This window comes from Macaca nemestrina, chromosome 6 (assembly GCF_043159975.1).
Source record: "Macaca nemestrina isolate mMacNem1 chromosome 6, mMacNem.hap1, whole genome shotgun sequence".
NCBI lineage: Eukaryota > Metazoa > Chordata > Mammalia > Primates > Cercopithecidae > Macaca > Macaca nemestrina.
In genome coordinates, this window is record NC_092130.1 from 84558087 (window position 1) to 84579962 (window position 21876).

General features: G+C 39.3%; 1 protein-coding gene across 7 annotated transcripts in view; it reads left to right on the forward strand.

Moving 5' to 3' along the window:
* Positions 1–21876, forward strand: part of LOC105484070 (endoplasmic reticulum aminopeptidase 1) — a 178571-nt gene that overhangs the window by 141077 nt on the left and 15618 nt on the right. For all 7 annotated transcript variants that reach the window (XM_071098679.1, XM_071098680.1, XM_071098682.1 and 4 more), the window contains 15 exons: positions 2583–2717; positions 5043–5163; positions 6283–6437; positions 6790–6903; positions 8115–8246; positions 9654–9785; positions 9930–10001; positions 11615–11769; positions 13710–13789; positions 14288–14471; positions 16205–16361; positions 17031–17215; positions 18111–18272; positions 18755–18895; positions 19443–19524. In XM_071098679.1, the coding sequence (XP_070954780.1) occupies positions 2583–2717; positions 5043–5163; positions 6283–6437; positions 6790–6903; positions 8115–8246; positions 9654–9785; positions 9930–10001; positions 11615–11769; positions 13710–13789; positions 14288–14471; positions 16205–16361; positions 17031–17215; positions 18111–18272; positions 18755–18895; positions 19443–19524 (2007 nt within the window). The remainder of the gene's footprint in view (positions 1–2582; positions 2718–5042; positions 5164–6282; positions 6438–6789; positions 6904–8114; positions 8247–9653; positions 9786–9929; positions 10002–11614; positions 11770–13709; positions 13790–14287; positions 14472–16204; positions 16362–17030; positions 17216–18110; positions 18273–18754; positions 18896–19442; positions 19525–21876) is intronic.

Sequence of the window (21876 nt, forward strand, 5' to 3'; positions counted from 1 at the left end):
AGGCTTTGCCTAGAGTTGAGGGATGAACAACTTTGTCCCTGTGCTGACTGGGGAAGCAGTATCGTAGCATGGAGAGATACCAAGAGCCACAGACCAACCTCTAGTATGGTGCTTCTCAACCTTAAAACTCTATACCTACCTGCCTTCATACCATAAGGATGCCTTCCTCAAACAAGATTCGGATTTCCCACCCCCCGCCAGAGGGCTATCCTCTGTGCAAACCACTCTTCTGCAAATTTTCCTACCAGCCAAGAACTTTTGTCCCCACTCCCACTCTTGTATATGAAAAGACAAGAAACAATTATGCTATTTTCCTAATATAAATTTAAGATACAGGATGTGCTTTTTCAGAATATAGTCCTCTCCCCCAGTATTGTGGCATGACTCCCTGGGACAGAAGTGAGTTCTTTAATTGGTGAATCAAAATTCTAGGAGAATAAAGGATCAGGGATGGGAAGGAGACAGGAGAGAGACTGAAGGACCAAACAGGATTAGTGGAGAAATTTGTAGGCTTTCAGAAAGCTCCAGGCTCCAGGAAGATGCTTCAGTCTAAATCCATGGATATCCAGGATCCACTTATTGAAGATAGGAAAACTTCTTTTTTTTTTTTTTGAGGATAGGAAAACATCTAATGCAATGTTGTCCCTTTGGACAGAAACGTCTCTCACTAACAGAAATCTAATATGAGTAGCCTGACCTCAGGCTGCAGATATTGAGCTCAGGGGAAAACAATGGGGTCTCAAAACATCTTTTTGGAGACCAGAAAAACAAAATATATACCATTGGGACATTGCAGCTTTTGGGCATGGGGCAGAAATTAATCACGTTTAAATTTGAATTAATTTAATCAGGTTATTTTCCTACTAATTAACACAACTCGAGAATGGAAATTTTTGGCCAGGTGTGGTGGCTCATGACTGTAATCCAGCACTTTGGGAGGCTAAGGCAGGTGGATCACCTGAGGTCAGCCTGGCCAACATGGTAAAACCCTGTCTCTACTAAAAATACAAAATTAGTTGGGCTTGGTGGCACATGTCTGTAATCTTAGCTACTCAGGAAGCTGAGGCAGGAGAGTTGCTTGAACTCGGGAGGTGGAGGTTGCAGTGAACCGAGATAACACCATTGCACTCCAGCCTGGGTGATAGAGTGAGACCCCATCTCAAAAAAAAAAAAATTTAAAAAAAAAGGAAATTTTTGTTGTGGGTAGGCACAAGCAGAATGCATTTAAAAAGAAAAGATGATTTGGGATCCTTTATGAGTAATCCTAGGCTGGCTAACAGAGTTGGTTTGAATGATCAAATGGTGACCAGAAGTTGGTGGCTGATGGGTGTTAAGAAGGATGAGGGCCAGGTGAGGTGGCTTATGGTTGTAAAGGATTACAACCATACATTACAACACTTTGGGAGGCAGAAGAAGAGGATTTCTTGAGGTCAGGAGTCCAAGACCAGCTGGGGCAACATAGCAAGACCCTATCTCTCAAAACAAACAAACAAAAAAAAGATGAGGGCAGAGCAATAGAGGTGAGTATAGGATTACAGGAAAAATGCCCGTGACTGTGGTTTCACCTGGCTAATTCTGGCTGGTTCTTTTTCCAAGGTCTCATCTCCGTGCTTTTTATTGCTGAGGTGTTAGACTTTCTTCTTTAGGTGCAGACCTCTAAGACTGTACCTCCATCAACCATACCCCACCTTTACTCTCTGATTGCACTTAAAAAGGTGATTCCAATGAAGCAAATCTAAGTTTGGAAGAAGCTTTGCAAGAGCATGCCCAGGAATAGGTTACTTTCAATTATACAGAAGAACAGAAGCTCTTTTAGGTACTACAGGGTTATATATTTTCCCCGTTGCGTATATGCTCAACAGCTCGACATTGCATTGCCAGATAATTCTCAAACCTGTATTTAAGGACAAATAGATCAGCCATATCTTCGCAAAACTCACAATCTTGGTTTTGCTTCGTCTCATCCGGGTTATCAATCCACATATGCCAAATATTAGTCTGTTTGCAACCATCTGAATTATTAAAAGAAACTGAATATTGATAGTTGCACAACTTTATGATTACATTAAGAGCCACTGAATTGTAAACTTCAAAATGGTAAGTTTTGTGGTATATGAATTATATCTCAATAAAAAAGAAATTGAGTAGAACTGTTGGACCTTAATATCTAAATTATAATTAGGTATCAGAAAGATAACTTTTAAAGTAATTATAGAAGCGTCATTAGACAAGGTCTGCCTCTGTCACCCAGGCAGGAGTACAGTGGCTCAATCTTGGCTCACTGCAACCTCCACCTCCCAGGCTTAAGGCATCCTCCCACCTCAGCCTCCCCAGTAGCTGTGACTACAGGCACGCACCACCAGCAGGGCTAATTTTTGTATTTTTTTTTTGTAGAGATAAGATTTCATCATCTTGCCCAGGCTGGTGGCAAACTCCTGAGCTCAAGCAATCTGCCTACCTCGGACTCCCCAAGTGCTGGGATTGATATACTTTTAATATTATGTCTGATAATTAGGAAATTTCTCAAGTTCAGTGTATTACATAATTGGATTACTTGATAATTTGAATTATTCTGATTTTAGGTGAAATCTGTGACTGTTGCTGAAGGACTCATAGAAGACCATTTTGATGTCACTGTGAAGATGAGCACCTATCTGGTGGCCTTCATTATTTCAGATTTTGAGTCTGTCAGCAAGATAACCAAGAGTGGAGTCAAGGTGAGTCTGTGATTGTCACATATGGTGACCAACTTGTTCTGGTTTGCCTGGAACTGTTTTTTTTTTTTTTTTTTTTGAGACAGAGTCTCACTCTGTGGCCCAGGCTGGAGTACAGTGGCTGGATCTCAGCTCACTGCAAGCTCTGCCTCCTGGGTTTACGCCATTCTCCTGCCTCAGCCTCCCGAGTAGCTGGGAATACAGGCGCCCGCCACCACGCCCAGCTAGTTTTTTGTTTTTTAGTAGAGACGGGGTTTCACCATGTTAGCCAGGATGGTCTTGATCTCCTGACCTCGTGGTCCACCCGTCTCGGCCTCCCAAAGTGCTGGGATTACAGGCTTGAGCCACCGCGCCCGGCCTGGAACTGGTTTTAAAACTGGAAGTCTGGCTGAGCACAGTGGTTTGTGCCTGTAAACCCAACATAAACCCAACAATTTGGGAGGCTGACATGGAAGAATCACTTGAGGCCAGAGGTTTGAGACCAGCCCAGACAACACAGTGAGAACCTGTCTCTGTAAAAAATAAAATAATTGGCCAAGCATGGTTCCTTGTGCCTGCTACTAGTCTTAGCTACTAGGGAGGCTGAGGTGGGAGGATCCCTTGAGCCCAGGAGTTTGAGGCTTCAATGAGGTATGATTGTGCACTCCAGCCTGGGCAACAGAGCAAAACCACGTCTCTAAACAAACAAACAAAGACAAAACCAAATAACGAAATCCTGGAAGTCCTGCATCCTGGGAACCTCCTCAATCTCAGGCAAACCGGGATGTTTGGCTAGCCTGTTGTCATGGATGCTCGTTTGTATAGTGAGGTTCTAATAACAACAACGTGGAGAGAGTGTGGCCTGGCCTGAGTCATGATCCTGGCTTTACCGCAGTCACTTCACTGACTCTCTGACCTTGGCCCTATTCTCTCTGGAACTTAGTATTTACTTCTTTGGAAGGTATAACTTGGATTAGATCCTGCAATGGCCTATAAGGTTGTTTCTGGTTATGGCTTTCTGCAGTTTGGAAGTAAATGTTACTATCTGGCAGGGGATTTCTGGCTATAGTAAGGAAGATAGAGCAACCTGCTTGGAATGGCCAGAGGTTTTGGGCCAGGTAACACTGGAATGCTGGAGAGAAAAATCTTGTTTCAAGGCACACTTGTTCCTCATTTGGGTACCATTGCATAGTGGTCAACCAATACAACCATGTGCCATAGCTCGGAATGCAAGCTGGTTTTTCTGAGGGGAGGAAGGGATGCTTTGTTTGAAGATACCTTATGTATTTGTGCTGGTTTTTACTGAGGTCTGAGTAGATGGGGATTCCCTGCTGAATTGCTTTGGGTTCCTCTAGTGCTGAGATTTCTTATTCTTGTGGAGGTATCTTTACTTACCTGGGGATTTGAAGGTGACGCTTGAGACTCGGACGAAGGGAACATTCTTAATTCAGCAGTGAAACTAATCAGCAAAAACACCTGCCCCTTGTTTTGCCACTTATCTGAATCTCTTAGAAATGATTATTTTAATAATGTCTAATCTATACTATTATTTTTCTTTCATTTCTGTAAACACATTAAGCATACATATTATATATCTGTGTCTGGTAATTGTTTTATCTGAAATCTTTGTGTATTTGATTTTGTGGTTTGTTTTTTCTGCTGGCTCTTGCTTATGGTATCTTGTTTCCTTGCTTGTATTATGAATTATGTTTGTGAGCTTATGTTACCTGAGTCTAAAGTGGATTATTCCAGAGAGAAATTGTGTTTGCTCTTGCAGAGTGTCTGGAAGTACTTACTGGTCCAGGGATCACTTTACTTGTAGTTTCCTTGACAAAGGGTAGTTATTTCTAGTTTACCTTTACATTAAAGGCCTGGCCTTTGGGTACTAGCTTTACGTAGGGGTTGTATGTCCTGTAGACTTTCTACTTTGGGCAGGCCCTGGACTTGGTCTTTTAACTCCTGAGTCCTTCAATGCCATAAGAACCAAAGCTCAAGTCCAGCTGTGTTGGGCTACTGCCATCAGGGCTAAAGCTGGCTGCAGTGCTCTCCTGACATTAGAGGGTCCAGCTGTCATTTTACTTTTGCCTCTAAATCTTGCTTTCTCATTTGCCATCTTATAAACACATTTAAGAAGACTTTATATATGTTATCCAGCATTTGTTGTTGTTTTCAGAAGGGGGATTAATCAGGAACAGTCAGTATTAATGCAAGAAATGGAATTCCCACTTATTTTCCTTAATATTGGCAACCATATCCCACAATATGAGGACATTAATGTCAGTCTTCTACACAATGTGGAGAGAAGCCACTTAAGATATTTGAATTCCTTTCTTGTGCCTTCCACTTTAGGTTTCTGTATACGCTGTGCCAGACAAGATAAATCAAGCAGATTATGCACTGGATGCTGCGGTGACTCTTCTAGATTTTTATGAGGATTATTTCAACATACCGTATCCCCTACCCAAACAAGGTAGAGATTTTGTACAGATACTACACATGACGTCATGACGTTTGATGAACACAGTCATAGATTTGTCATTTTAATTGGTGTATCCCTGTGGTTACCTCAGCAGCCCCTCAAGCCACAAAAACCCCAGCAAGTGACAAACCTGCAGTTGATCTTTCTGAGCATCTTCTCACCCTTGATGTGTACAGTAACTTCTAGTGATAGTGAAGAAGGCAGATCTTCATAGAGTTCCTGAGGCACATGGCATGGGGACTCTTTTGCCTTCTGATTTTATTAGTGGGCAGACAGCACAGGGAAGAGGCTACATTTTTCCTTACTGGCATCTGCTTGGCAGGAACACAGAGGATGCTCAACAAACTGTTTTGAATGAATAAATGTATATAGTGTAAGACGATCTGCATTTTCTTTCTTCCATGAGCCCTTAAAACTATTGTATGTTTGATTTTTTAGGTATATGTGGGTCTTGGGCGTTCAAAATAGAGTGGATTATTTTAATTGTTAAGTTTTTCAATTTCCAATATCCTCATCAGAAGGTTAGAAATGGAGTCAAGAGGCCTGAAGAGGCCGGGCACGGTGGCTCATGTCTTGTAATCTCAGCACTTTGGCTCATGTCTTGTAATGTCAGCACCTGGGGAGGCCGGGCAGGTGGATTACTTGAGCCCAGGAGTTTGAGACCAGCCTGGGCAACATGGTAAAACCCTGTTTCCACAAGAAATATAAAAATATTAGCTGAGTGTGGAGGTGCACTCCTGTAGTCTCAGCTACTTGGGAGGCTGAGTGGGAAGATCACCTGAGCTTGGGAGGTTGAGGCTGCAGTGAGGTGTAATTATGTCACCGCAAATGCACTCCAGTATGGGTGATAGAGTGAGAGCCTGTTTCCAAAAAAAAAAAAAAAAAAAAAAAAAAAGGCCTGGGCTGCAAGTCTGACTTTGCCACATTTATAGCAAAGTGATGCTGAGTCACTAAGCTTCTTTTTCTCCATCGTGAAAGATTCTTCAGTCTAGAGTTCCATGATTATGCACGGTTAACTGGTTCAAATACCTATCCGTTCTGAAGATTAGTGTGTTTGGGGGAATGTGTAGCTTTGAGACTGGTAATGTATTCTATTACTTCCTTCCCAAGATCTTGCTGCTATTCCCGACTTTCAATCTGGTGCTATGGAAAACTGGGGACTAACAACATACAGAGAATCTGCTCTATTGTTTGATGCGGAAAAGTCTTCTGCATCAAGTAAGCTTGGCATCACAATGATTGTGGCCCATGAACTGGCCCACCAGGTATAAGCTCGCTCACACTTTTAAAAAAGTATGAACTATGATTATATTGCTTTTATGGGATATATAAGGCTATTTATATATTATAATTTTTACTCTGTCTTTTTTTTTCATAAAAAAAACTGTTTCTCCAAAGCATTAGTTTTTATGTCTTATAATACATGTTGACAGTTTTTTTATTTTTACCTTGATTAAATATTGGTCCTGTAAATATACGTTAACATTCATAAACTTATATTAGACATCTAAAATATACTTCTTTCTGAATGTCTTTGTTTATGGCTGCCAGTCTAGATAATAGGTATCCAGTCTCCATGGAAATGTGTGAATAAACTGAGACATGTTGTGTTTTTAGTGGTTTGGGAACCTGGTCACTATGGAATGGTGGAATGATCTTTGGCTAAATGAGGGATTTGCCAAATTTATGGAGTTTGTGTCTGTCAGTGTGACCCATCCTGAACTGAAAGTTGTAAGTAATTATTTATCCTTTACATTTTAGGTTAATTTGTTGTTTTGTTCAATATTGCTGGAAAATATTTACTAACCTTTGATTATAGAACTTATAAAAAGATTTCATTGATAACTTCCTTGACAGTTTAGATATGAATCGTGTTGCAGAAATGCTAGTGAACTTTCAAGATATATCACAAAGACTTATTTACAAACTCAGTTGTGAATCTATGATTGTTTGTGAATTGTCCAATTTTATCTTTCTTAATATCAAAGAAATAGAAATAATGGCAACCTAAATGTTCCATTTCGTTTTCCCAACCTTCAGGTTGCTCATTGCAGAATTATTAGGTATAGATTGCTGATACCTCAATAGGACCCTACTTGCCAGATCAAATGAGTTATACTTAAGGTAACTGCACATTTGATTGTATAACAACCTAGGCTTCTGGGTCACAAATTTATTGCTTTGGAACTGCTATAGGGTTTAATTTTTAAATCACCATGTTTAACTTGAGAAAATCACATATAGCAAAATTAAACTTATATAAAATTTTTTTATCCTACTCCAATCATGCTATTATTTGTAAATATTTATTCCTATTTTCATCTGCCACATACATTATTTAAAATATACATTTGTGAATATTTATTACTGCCTATTTTCATCTGCCTGTGTACATAATTAGAAAGTACATATCAATATTGCATTATAATGGATCATAAATATTTTCTTATGTTTCTACATTATCTATAGTAATAAAAATGATTATGGATACGTATTATCCTATTGAGCTAATGTGCTCTAATAAAGCTGGTTAAGGTTCTCCATTTCTTTTTGTTACATGTTTTTAAAGGTAAATATCTTTGCTCTAAAACAGTACAGACGATGATTGGAAATGTTGAAATTACTATGCAGTTTAGTTTCTTGTTTTGTTGCTGTTTGGCTATAGGCATAATCGTTTCGTTTTTAGATTAATATGAATTTTTCTTTATTCTAAAGTATTTAAGATGAACAAAATCTATAATGTTTACCTAAAATCATTGTTTCTTGGGTGGTTTTTAGACTATATTAATTCTATTTTGTTTCATAAATATTAGGAAATATGGAATAAGTTGCCCCCAAAATGTGAAGTATGGACTTCTTGCCTCAGATAAAACGTCCCACCTTTGACATTTTTTATCTAAATGTAAATCATAGGTGCTGTTTTCTTTTTTCTGTCTCAATAGGAAGATTATTTCTTTGGCAAATGTTTTGATGCAATGGAGGTAGATGCTTTAAATTCCTCACACCCTGTGTCTACACCTGTGGAGAATCCTGCTCAGATCCGGGAGATGTTTGATGATGTTTCTTATGATAAGGTACATGTAGATTGAGTAAAAGCATACAGTTTGGATACTAAAGTTATACATACTGGGGTGGAGAAGTTATAGGGAAGGTTGTGGGGTTAAACCCACATTGAATGCCTTCTCTCTTGACATGGCTGGCTGGAGTTAACTCTTTTAGGCCTAACTTGCAGTTTGGCTCATAACCCTAAAGTCTATTTTATGGGAAATTCTTCATATATTCTTTCTTGGGTTGAAAATTCATGGCTTACAGAAACTCTGCTTTTATTTATCATTCAACAAATAGGTATTGATTGAGCATCAACTTTGTACTAGACAAAAATTCCTGCCCTCGTGTAGCTTACTTTTCAAGCCCTTCAGCAATGGTTAATATTGTTGAGATGCAAATAATTGTCTTGCACAGTGTGTTTAGTAATAGAGTTGGGAATTGTTGCCAACAGTTTAATGATTGATTGGGAGATTTTATGTAAAATCCAGATTTCTAGCTTCTCTTGGGGAAGAAAAAGGAGGATTTGTCCATGGTATTTCCTTTGCAGCATAAGCTGGAGCTAAGTTGTTGTTCTCTCTTTGTAAGATCAAGGCTCTGCTTTTCCACTTCCCCTACCATTCCCAACTGTTCTGTTGTCTTCTCACCGAGGCTGAGAATGTGTTGCCAGTTACCATTGTGCTTGGCTGTTGTTTTACTGGTAGCAAACAGAAAAGTCTTTCTGCTTGCATGTTTCCATTGAAAGTACAGGGGAAAAAGAATGTAAAAGAGCGTTCTTCTTATCCTTGGACTATTTCCTTTATTTATATGCCCTGTCATATGCCACTGGAGGCATTTGAGTTTGTGACTCGCCATCCGTGGTAATGGGAGTGGAGGGGAAAAGAGCCCTTTACCCAGGAATACAGGGTGTCTGGGAAGACTCTTGTTCCCTTTCTCCAGCTCCATCAGCCCTCCATGCTCAAGGCTGCCTGGGCTCCCTGGACATACCCACTTTTCCTTCCCTGGCGTCTACCTCTGCTTCCATCTCTAATGCTTCACCCCTTGTTGTACCGGCCTCTCCCTAGTCCTGCCCTGGAGTGGCAGTGGGAGAGCCAGGTAGTAGCTGAAGGTCCAGTGTTTAATCTGTACCATTATCCACTCACATGTGAACAAAAGGAGTTGGCAGATGATGCCAATTTGCCCCATGAGGAGGTCTGGCTACTGATAGAAAATAAGGGCCCCAGTGGGCTCAGAGCATAAACAATCACATTAGACAAATCCCCTGCCTAAACAGGTCCAGGTTTAACCTGCTTATGCTGTTTCACAAATTGCCAGACATTAACAATGTTACTGCAGTTGCATTTTCAATGAAATGTGTTTTATTGCAAAAGAATATGTGATTTCAGATGAGATTGCAACCAAACTATAGATAACAATTATTTCTATTATCTTTTCAGGGAGCTTGTATTCTGAATATGCTAAGGGAGTATCTTAGTGCTGATGCATTTAAAAGTGGTATTGTACAGTATCTCCAGAAGCATAGCTATAAAAATACAAAAAACGAGGACCTGTGGGATAGTATGGCAAGTGTGAGTATGTTTTTGAATATCTCTGCATTTGGGATTGACAGGCTCATCATCTTGTTTTGTTTCCCCAGAATCATCTTAATCCCTCTGAGGAGAATAATTGTTTTCTATAGAAATAAGAGTGATGTGTTTAGTTTTGGTTTTTAGATTTGCCCTACAGACGGTGTAAAAGGGATGGATGGCTTTTGCTCTAGAAGTCCACATTCATCTTCATTCTCAGTAAGTTTCTGTATCTGTACATGTTCCCCCAAGCACATTCTTTTACTACATATTCTTTGAAAGATAGCTCTGTGCCAAACTTTCTGAGGTCCTTGATTATATCACCCTCATTCCAGATAAGACTGCATTTAAACTATACAAGACTCATAATCTTTTTCAATTTTTCTTAAAATGTGTCTATACACGAGGGTTGCAGAGCTTTCCTTGGTAATGCTTCTCACTGATACTAATTTCTTCAGCTTCACTTTGTAAAGCAGTGAATTTATGACATTTCTATAGCAGATTATGGCTGCATTGTAGCAGTCAAAAGGATATGTCAGTCATTTCCAGAGCTCTGCATTTGTACAAAGACAATGGCACTGAGCATTCTTGAACACTTGCCATGAATCAGGCACATGTTAAGCACTTATATGTATTATCTCCTTTACTCTTCGTAATAAACCTGTGAGCCGGGTACTATTACTATCCCTATTTTTAAAGTTGAGAACATGAAATACAAAGACATTTGATTGGTAAATTGCAGAGCAGATATCTGAATTTAGATCTAACTCATGTTTTTAACTGCTAAGCTATAAAGTATTCATAACATCTAGTCACAAAACAGCCTGAGTCTCTGTTCATCTGGATTTGTGGGATGTTTTCAGAGGAAGCTGAGGGTGAGTCTGGAGATTCGACAGAATTTTGTCTTTCTTTTTTCTTTTTTTATTTTTTACTTTCTTGGCCTTTTTTGTTCCTAGAGATTGCTTTATTCAGTAGTTTCTAGATTTGTCCTGTGGCGCATGTTATCTTTTTAGTGATACTCTTTTTTTTTTTTTTGAGACAGAGTCTCAGTCTGTCGCCCAGGCTGGAGTGCAGTGGTGTGATCTCAGCTCACTGTAGCCTCTGCCTCCCCGGTTCCAGCGATTCTCTTGCCTCAGCTTCCCAGGTAGCTGGGATTATAGGCATGTGCCACTACGCCTAGTTAATTTTTGTATTCTTAGTAGAGACTGGGTTTCGCCTTGTTCGCCAGACTGGTCATGGTCTCCTGACCTCTGGTGACCCACCCACCTCAGACTCCCAAAGTGCTAGGATTACAGGCATGAGCCACCACACCCAGTCTTTACTACTTTTTAAATAATTTCTTAAAAGCTTTTTTAGTATTAAAAAACAGCTCCTTTTGAGTTCCCACTATTTGTTGAGTGTGGGTCATCTCCGTATCCTCACTTTCGAAACACAGGCTCTTGACTGAACATTGTTTCCACCTTGCTTGTCTGAAACCAGCATAGTTATGTAGGTATTGAAAACCTGGCACTTTCTCTCCCTTCTCCTCCTTCATTCATTCACATGCCTGCTTTGTGCCCAGTGTTATTGCCAGCCCCAAAGTGTGCCCGGCAGAACTAGGTATGCTCCCTGTCCTTTAGACACGTATGTGTAGTGGAGGAAAATGGCACGCAAACAGTTGGTGCTTTAATGGAAGTGTGATGGCTGGGAACATCACACTGAGAAAGGGATCAGAAAACACTCCAAAGAGGGGAGGTTGGCAACTGGTAGTGACTGAGCACAAGCTGGTGTTCTGTCTTTTCTTAGAGCTGGGTTAAGTGGGTGATGTATCTGCTTTTTTGTGTACACACCAGCATTGGCATCAGGAAGGGCTGGATGTGAAAACCATGATGAACACTTGGACACTGCAGAAGGGTTTTCCCCTGATAACCATCACAGTGAGGGGAAGGAATGTACACATGAAGCAAGAGCACTACATGAAGGGCTCTGAAGGCGCCCCGGACACTGGGTAATGCTCATAGAGTAAAATTTGTTTTGTTGTCTAGATAACATCTGCCTTGTAGGATGGAACCTTGTTTTTGAAATAATGCCCTTACCGCTATTGCTAAAATATTTCAACTGCATCTGTGTATCCTATGAAGTTGACTTATACTCCCTGCCCCCATCTTCCCAAAAGGATTAAAGAGGCTTTAAACCTTGGTTTTTCTCAGTAAAGTTGATGATATAATTACTTTAACATTCTCATATTTTGTAATTTGATATGATGGTAATTTCTGGTTACTGACTTGAAATCAGCTCCAACCTAAGCAACTGCTACTAGATTACAATAGCGCCTAGCATTTGGTTGGAGTTGAGGACAAAAAAATTTAGGTGATTTCTGAGAATTATGAGAGACTCAGTTGTCTTCTTCTGAGTTAGATTTGTTCATCAGCTTAATGCTATAGAAGAATATTATTAGAAACAAGATGCTGCAACTTGATTGACCCTGGATGGATACCATTAAAAAATTCTTTTATCTTGAAACAATTTCAGACGTATGGAGAAGTTACAAGAATAGCACAACAAATTCCTATATATCCTTTACCTAGATACATGTTAACTCTTTATTCCTTTACTTTCTTCTATATGTGTGTGTGTGTATATATATATACACACACACACATATGTTTGTGTGGATATATATATGTGTGTGTGTGTGTGTGTGTATACACTTCCCTCCCCCATCTTCCCAAAAGGATTAAGGAGGCTTTAAATCTTGATTAATCGATATCCACCTATCTACATAGACACCTATATACATATCTCTGTATGTATATACTTGGCATGTGTTTTTCTGAACTGTTTGACAGTAAGTTGGTGACATGATTCCCCTTCAAACCTAAATGCTTCAGCATAGTATTTTCTAAAAAAACAAGAACACTTATGGCCGGTCACGGTGGCTCACGCTTGTAATCCCAGCACTTTGGGAAGCCGAGGCAGGAGGATCATGTGAGGTCAGGAGTTCGAGACCAGCCTGGCCAACATGGTGAAATGCCATCTCTACTAAAAATACAAAAATTAGTCGGGCGTGGTGGTGGGTGCCTGTGGGCCCAGCTACTCAGGAGGATGAGGCAGGAGAATTGCTTGAACCCAGGAGGTGGAGGTTGCAGTGAGCCGAGATCCCACCACTGCACTCCAGCCTGGGCGACAGAGCGAAACTCCATCTCCAAACAAACAAACAGACAAACAAACAAAAACAAGAACATTCACTTATATAACCATAGCCACAGTACAATTATCCAAATTGGGAAATAAACTTGATACAATACTGTTATCTATAAATCCCATTCAACTTTTTTCAGTTGTCCTAAAAATATCTTTAGAGCAAAATAGAAAATAAATTCTGACTTAAGATTTAATACAGGATCACATATTTTATTTAGTTGTTGCATCCTTTTGGTCTCCATGTTTTTCTGAAACAACTTTTTAGTCTTTTTTTGGCTTCTTGATACTGACATTTTTAAAGAGTACAGGTCAGTTATTTTATAGAATGTCATTCAGTTTGGATTTTCTGCTGTTTCTCCATGATCAGATTCAGTTGATGTATCATTGACAGGAATCCCAAAGAGGTGATGTTTTGTCCTTCCTAGTATACGATTCAGGAGGCACATGACTCCTGAAGTTAGGCCTCTGAGATGCAATCAGCCAATCACTGTAAAAAGGCTTTCAGGGTTCACTTGAGTCCAAATTCTTAGCTCTACTCACGGAGTCCAAGAAAAAGAAATAGTGCCTGAGCTGACACTCCCTGCAAAGTTGGAAAACAGACTGGGGATGTTTTGAGAGCTTGGCTGTAGCAGTTTTGGTACTGTCTTGTTCTAACTAACCAGTGCTTGGCACATGATAGGTGATTTAATAACTGCTTGTTGAATTGAATCAACAAATGAACAATCCATCTCTCCTTTCTTTTAGGTACCTGTGGCATGTTCCATTGACGTTCATCACCAGCAAATCAGACATGGTCCATCGATTTTTGCTAAAAACAAAAACAGGTAATTTATTTTGGAAACAACCAGTTTAATTCAAGGAGGAATGTGAAAATGTGTAGGGTTAAAGTGCTGTTTCTTTTGCTGTTTATCTCGGTTAAAGCAAAAGGGATCAGATTGGAAATACTTTCTGGTTTCAAAGAAGAATGGCCAGTATCTTGCCAGATAGAGATTATAGTTGAATTATATAATGCTAAAAAGGAGGGATTACCAGTGAACATTCCCTATTACTTTGTTAACATTACTGTTTTATATCATATGTATGGCCAGATACGTAGTTGCATTCTTTTCATAGATCTATAAATCTCACAAAATTGATGTCTAAAGCTAGTGTTAGCTTTTGTCTATTGAGTTGCTGTTTTCTGGTTTCTGAAAGAAATAAGTGATGATTTCAGATTGTTCAGTATTAAACTCTTCTCTAATTTCCTTGCCCAGTCTCTGATCAGAAAAGCTTTCATCAGGCAAGGGAGCAAATGGAGCTTTGATTTATTTTATTTACTCTAGATGTGCTCATCCTCCCAGAAGAGGTGGAATGGATCAAATTTAATGTGGGCATGAATGGCTATTACATTGTGCATTACGAGGATGATGGATGGGACTCTTTGACTGGCCTTTTAAAAGGAACACACACAGCAGTCAGCAGTAACGATCGGGCGAGTCTCATTAACAATGCATTTCAGCTCGTCAGGTAATACACGCTGCACAAAGTCTCGGTTTATTTCTGAAAGCAGCTGTTATTGTTCAAATTCTTGATTTCTAAAGACAAAAATGATTGATTGACAACAAGAAGTTGAAAGGTGTTTTCCTCCAAGTTCTTCTAACAACCCAAGATTGCTTTTAGCCTTATGATTAATCTCCTGTCTGTGACTACTAAGGCACTTGAAGGAAGGAATCTGTATCTTAATCTTTCTCATTAACAGTTTAGATCATACTGAGGCAGAAGTGTAGATAACCAGGAGATCAACATCCTGGCGAAACTCCTTGCCTTGTCCCTGCGGTGGCGTGGTCCCTCAGCTTCCTCTGGCCCTGCTATACCGGATCAGGTTTCTCCCATCACTGGGTCTTTAACAGCCTTGAAGGCTTTTTAGAAGACTAAGTGACACAGGCCCAAGTTGTTTGCATTATATTTCTTGGATTAAAGAAGGGATTTTTGTTTTCTTTCCTAAACCAGATACTTGAACTTTGCAGTATCTTTATGGAATATAGCCCATAAAATGTAGCCCAACCAAATGATCTCTGAGTGTGTGAGGACAGAATTAACACTACCCCCTCTTTTTTTTAACCCCCATGACAACGGTTTTTAAGGAAATGCTCCCAAAGCCTAAAACTCAAACTTCTTCAACATGTAGGCAGATCTCAAGTCCTAAGAGGAAGCATGCAGGTGGGAAGGATTCTCTCTGTTTCTCCTCATACCTATATCCTTCTGGCCTAAATTTTGAGTGCCTTCTGGTTCTTCTCACCACCATACTGGGCCTCCTGAAGTGAGAAAAAGCAATGGGGGAGAAAGTTAAGGGTTGCTTACCTAGCTGTTTCTTTCTGCCTAAAAAATTCCCCTCTGTAGAATATTTCTGCTTGAGCCGTAGAGGGCTCTTTCTTTTTTCTTTTTTTTAACTTATATAATATATACCCTACCACTGAGGTTTTTAACACTAACCCTTTGTAATGAAGGGTTTCTAAGGATATGCAGTGTCTTTTGAAATGGAGAAGAAAATGTGTTTCCTCCAGGGACTCATAGTTTTTACCAGATGATAGTCTGACCAGACTTCCTAAAGGGTCTTTGATGGAAATCCCTTGCTTACCCTAGAAGTTCAGCACACAATCCAGTGTTTCACAGGGACAGATGCTGATGTGCTTCCATTCCGGCTTATCCACGTTAGCCCTGGATGTTACTGTTTGAGAAACTTCCTCCCTAGTGTAAACATGCCAGATGTTGTGTTACATGTGATAGAAAAGAGACTTATATAGTAGTTATCTATTTATTTATTTACTTATTTATTGGAAATGGAGTCTCACTGTGTCGCCCAGGCTGGAGTGCAGTGGTACCATCTCAATTCACTGCCTCTGCCTCCCAGGTTCAAGCAATTCTTCTGCCTCAGCTTCCCAAGTACCAAGTACCTGAGATTACAGGCACGTGCCACCATGCCTGACTGTTTTATGTATTTCTAGTAGAGACACAGTTTCACCATGTTGGCCAGGCTGGTCTTGAACTCCCAACCTCAGGTGATTCACCCGCCTTGGCCTCCTAAAGTGCTGGGATTATAGGCATGAGCCACCGTGCCTGGCCGTAGTTATCTATTTATAAGTAGTTATCCATTTATATCTGATTGCTTGTTTTGCTAGAAGACTAAAATATATTTTGAAGCAAAATGTTGACTTCCTGGATTTACTTTTAAACTACTAACCACAGTGTCTCTTGTTCAGCATTGGGAAGCTGTCCATTGAAAAGGCCTTGGATTTATCCCTGTACTTGAAACATGAAACTGAAATTATGCCCGTATTTCAAGGTTTGAATGAGCTGATTCCTATGTATAAGTTAATGGAGAAAAGAGATATGAATGAAGTGGAAACTCAATTCAAGGTAAAAGCCTGAAATAAAATAGTTATATAATTACTATTTCTTTTGTGTTAAAAAGAAATCGTGTGTGTGTATGTTTGTGTGTATCTTTATATACATATTAAGGAAAAGCAAATAAATATTAATTCAGTATTTAGATGGATTAGCAAAAATTTTGGTTTTATTTGGCACTAAAAATAGAAATGGCATTCTTAGACTCTGCTTAATTTGCATGGATTTGTTTTTTCCTTCCTTTCACAAACCTTTTATTTCATTTTCCTTTCCTACTATGATGGCTGACATTCAGATTTTCTGGGACTCTTCATGGTACTTGAGGAAGAGGCACAAAATTGTTATTCTTGGCAAAATGTCATGAAGTCTTGTTGCATAATTTGCTCTCAAAATTTAGTCATATAAACTCTGAGTTTGTTTTAAAAGTGGCAATTCATCCTGACTTTAAGTAGATAGGATATCTTATAAAAGTTTGTTGTGAAAATATGAAAGTCATTCATCATTATTTATTGGTTTTGACCCTTTTATAATTAAATATAAACAGTGCTGCATGATTTATACAGTAAAAGTTAGATTATGCTTTAAAAATTAGCCCCTATCATCTGAGACCATAATGGATTATATTAACATGAAATGACCTGTGACAATACTAGTCCCTGTTCCTCTGTGCAATGCCCTCAGGCCTTCCTCATCAGGCTGCTAAGGGACCTCATTGATAAGCAGACGTGGACAGATGAAGGCTCGGTCTCAGAGCGAATGCTGCGGAGTCAGCTACTCCTCCTCGCCTGTGTGCGCAAGTATCAGCCGTGTGTACAGAGGGCAGAAGGCTATTTCAGGAAGTGGAAGGAATCCAATGGAAACTTGAGGTCAGTCCTTACTGAATAACCACTTTGTTGATGTGAAGGGTATATTTTCTGTTTTCCATCATCGGTACTAAACATTAGGGAAAACAAAAAGTATAAGTGTCTCCCCTGCTGCCCTGTTTTGAAAAATAAATTACTTTTTAAGATTTATGTATGCATCTCTCAACTTTAAGAAATGCTAGGAGGGATCTTCTGTGCATAAAAGTCAAATATCTGGGGAGTTAGGATGGTATTGGAATAATTCCCATTTTTGTATAGGCAATGCAAAATCGTTTTAAACTGTGACAGCCATGCCATAGAGAAACACAGGCATTGTATTTTATAGAAGCTTCTTTGGGCTTCTAAAGTCCCTGACAGGGATGCATAGTAATTGCTGATGCTGTCTAAGCAAGGTAGGATTTTACCATATCTGGAAATCCCTATTCAGCTACATTTCAGTCCTTTTACATTTGGAGCTTAAACCCCACCCAGGAAACATTTATGCCAACAATCTACATGCTTCAGCTTAGAGAAATCCAAACAGTGGTCCTACTGCAGTCCTGACTTGTGATCATGGTGTACATTTTGAATATAGTTTAAATTTCTTTCTTTTGGCTTGAAAGGTGATCCCCTATGGAGTCACCCAGCATCATTAAAGTATTTAAATATGTAGATATTCATAAAAATGGCATTTCACATTACATTTTTGAGAAGGCTACTTAAAACCTAATTTTAGATAGTTTTCTCTTGCCTTTTTTTTTTACAAAGTGTAACTGAAGGAAATCAGTAGTTTTTGTTTATATTTTCAGTTATGCTTCTCTGATCATGGGGACAGTTTAGCAGTTCATAATTGGTCACCATTATGCCTATAAACATACTTACTGCATCTCAGATTCTCATCGTGTGTTCCTTTCTATAGCCTGCCTATCGATGTGACCTTGGCAGTGTTTGCTGTGGGGGCCCAGAGCACGGAAGGCTGGGATTTTCTTTATAGTAAATATCAGTCTTCTTTGTCCAGTACTGAGAAAAAACAAATTGAATTTGCCCTCTGCACAACCCAAAATAAGGAAAAGCTTCAATGGTGAGTCAGTCATTCATTCATGTTCATGTAGCCAAGGGAAATTAGATTAAATTAGATCATTCTGGCATCTATTTTTGTTTTCTTGGCCAGGAATTGTCTATTCTGCTGGGAACATACTGCAAGTCAGCATACATCTAATGAGAAAGGCAAATAATTAGGGAGAACCAGGTGTCAGGAAAAATATTTAAAGGCATATACATTTGTGTATCTTTAAAAAGACAACATATTTAAAATGTTTACTAGAGCTACTCTTCCTTAACTATTCTTTTGAGCAAATGAGAGGGTATATGAGAATACTATATAAATGTTAGTTTTTATTATATAGCTATAGTGGGTTTATCAGGATTCTGGTTACCCATTTATCTTTTTAACCTTTGTTATTGGCAGACTTTTTTTTTCTTTTACAAGTAATTTTATTGCAGTGATTCATAACAATTTCACCACCTATTCATTGCTAACATTTCTTTTCTTAATCCTTTCAGGCTACTAGATGAAAGCTTTAAGGGAGATAAAATAAAAACTCAGGAGTTTCCAGGAATTCTTGTACTCATCGGCAGGAACCCAGTAGGATACCCACTGGCCTGGAAATTTCTGAGGAAAAACTGGAACAAACTTGTACAGAAGTAAGTGGTGCCAAAAATTGTGCTGTGACTGGATAAGTTCATAACCTTACTGTGTTTCAGCCTTGTTGTTTGTGGAAGAACAGTAACAGTCTAAAGGTACTTTTTTATTGAAGATAGGCAGTAGAAGTACTTAAAATATTTGTAGAAAATATAAAACTGGAATTCAGTGCTAATTTGTGAATATGTACAGGGGTGTTTACCATTCCATCTGGCATAACCCCTTCCTGAGCCCATGGACTGATGAAGCCTTCCTCCTCAGAGTTCAGCCCAGGCCTTCCACGAGCACAGATTGCTTGTTTGCATCTGTCATTGTCTAACTCTTATAGCACTTCCTGCCTCTGTCATGTTCTGTTGGATACTTAACTTTTTATTAAGCTGTTGGTGTGTATTATTCTTTAGAGCTAGATCTTAACACATTGGATAGACATCATATTTTGTACTTTCACACCCATCAGTTTTTAGTTAAAAGGTATTATATATAGGAGGCCCTTAAAATATAAGTTAAATGAATATTTCACAACCCGTTTTTGAATATTTCCCTCTCTAGGTTTGAACTTGGCTCACGTTCCATAGCCCACATGGTAATGGGTACAACAAATCAATTCTCCACAAGAACATGGCTTGAAGAGGTAATATATATATATATATATCTTTTTAATCATAAATGAAAATTAGCTAATTAATATGGGGTAGACAAAATACTTTGAGGGTGTGGTGAGTTAGAAATGGATTTTGTCATTTAGAAGTTATTTTTGGACAGTATGGTACTGACAGCAGCATAAATCAGTGGCAATTAAACTAGTGAAAACTGTGCCTCTTCTCAGACATGTTAAGAGGTCTTAGCTCTGCCATTTAAAACCTTAGGACTTGAAGAAAAATTACTTGAGACAATTAGTCCCTGTTTAAGGATGTTAAAAGTGGGCATTGAGGTATAAATGACTGAAGTGGTCATTCAGCTACTGTTAAAGAGGCAGATCTGAAATCTAGGTTCTTTATAAACCATCCAAGTTCATGGTTCCCTGTCACTTATTATATAACCATCTACCTTCAGACAGAATTTCAGGCAGCTTTAAGATCCATGTATAAAAGAAATGTTAAAATGAAGGACAAAAAGATATATAATGGACAGGTGATAACCATGTGAGGGACTTATGGCTGAGGATAATTCTCACAATTGTCCCCTGAATTTATGACAGAGATTCCTAGAAGTCAAGGAAAAATGAGGAATCAGTACGAGTTATTCTCATTGTTTGGTAAAAGAGAACATGAAGCATACACGTTTTCTACAAAAGCAGACTTTTCTTCAGTCCTAAACTCAAGGACTTTGATATGTGGGCCATTGAGTTCTGTGGTGTCCCTTCTATAATAAGGTTTCATATAGTAAAGTTGTGGAACAAATTTTACATGGCTCTTAAACTATGGTACATTTAGATAAAAGCTGAGAGGCTAATATTAACTTTTTTAGGAGTGGTTCCATTGTGTAGTCTGGTTATACTATTTTCTAGCTTGAGATGGGGAGAGAGCTTTGGAAATGGAAAAGAATGAAGGGTTGTTACAGTCTCGTAGCTTTTTCCAGTTTTCAGTAGCCTCATCCAGGCTTGTCAAATTAACTTGCATATAATAATTCAACCTTGAACTCCAGTGAGGTCTAGAGCAGAGATATTCTGTGTGATGACTGAAGAGCTGTCCAAAGACTTGACCAGAAAGGTAGTCATCCATAGACAAGATCTATAGCAACAAAGCATTTCATTCATTCATTTGTATTCATTCAAGACATATATGCCACACATGGTTTTAGGTTATGTGGCTATAACAGTGAACAGACAGACAAAACCTTTGCTGTCATGGAGCTGAAATTTCTGCTGTGGGAATCAGACAATTACAGACAAATCAACTGATGTCAAGTAGTTACATGCTCTGAAGATGAATAAGGCAAGAAGAGGGATTGGGGTAGAGGGTTGGTGCCGTTTTATAGAATGATTAGGAGACATTTGAGAAGATATTGAAGGAAATGCTGATATCTGGAGGAGTATTGTGTGCAGAGGAAACATCAGGTGCAAAGACCCTGAAGCAGGGCATGAAAATTAAAGAGCCCGAGATGTTATCATAATGGAGAGCAAACTATGGACATATAAAATATAGGAGTCATCCTGAGTCCTTCCTTCCCCACACATCTAATTACGCAAGTCCTGCTGGTCCTCTCTTGGCACACGCACTGGATCTTGTGCACGTCTCTCTGCTCTTACCCCCATCCAGTCCTTTCTCATCTCTTGCCTTGCCTATTGCAATAGTGTCCTAACTGGCCTCCCCCTTGCCACTTTGCCAATAGCAAAACATTTTCCACATTTAAGACTGCAAGTCAGCACATAACTGACCCTGGCTTCTTGAACCCTGCCTATTGTTCTTGCAGTAAATTCCAAATCCCTCCTTCCCATGTGTCCACGACCTTGATGACCTGGCTTCTGAGGACCTCTCTGGTGCCAATTCCCACAGGCTCTCCTGGTTTACTCTCTCACAACACTGCAGCCACTCAGTCTCCTTCTGTTCCTGGGCTACCCTTGGTTCTCCTGTCTTTAAGCCTCTGCACTTTTTCTTCTCTCTGCCTGGCTTTCACTAGAAAGTTTTCACCAACTTTTCACTAGAAAGGGGCATTTTATCTTTGAGAGGTCTCGGCTCAAATCACCTTCCCCAAAACCATGCAGTTCAATGCAGGCCACATCTCCGCAGTTACTAGCATACCCCTGGCATATTTTCTTCATAGCAGTTTATTTACAGTAATCATATTTACTGCGTGTATCCCCCAAAAGACTGTAAGCTCCATGAGGGGAGGATGCTTGCCTGATTCACTGCTGCATCCTCAGTGTCTAGCACGGTAATTACAGCAGACGGATGAATAAACATCAGAGTAAATATTGGTGAACAAATGGATGAGCTTAAGTCCCTGGTACATGCTGGGTTTGGGGTTTTGCACTTTACCTGCA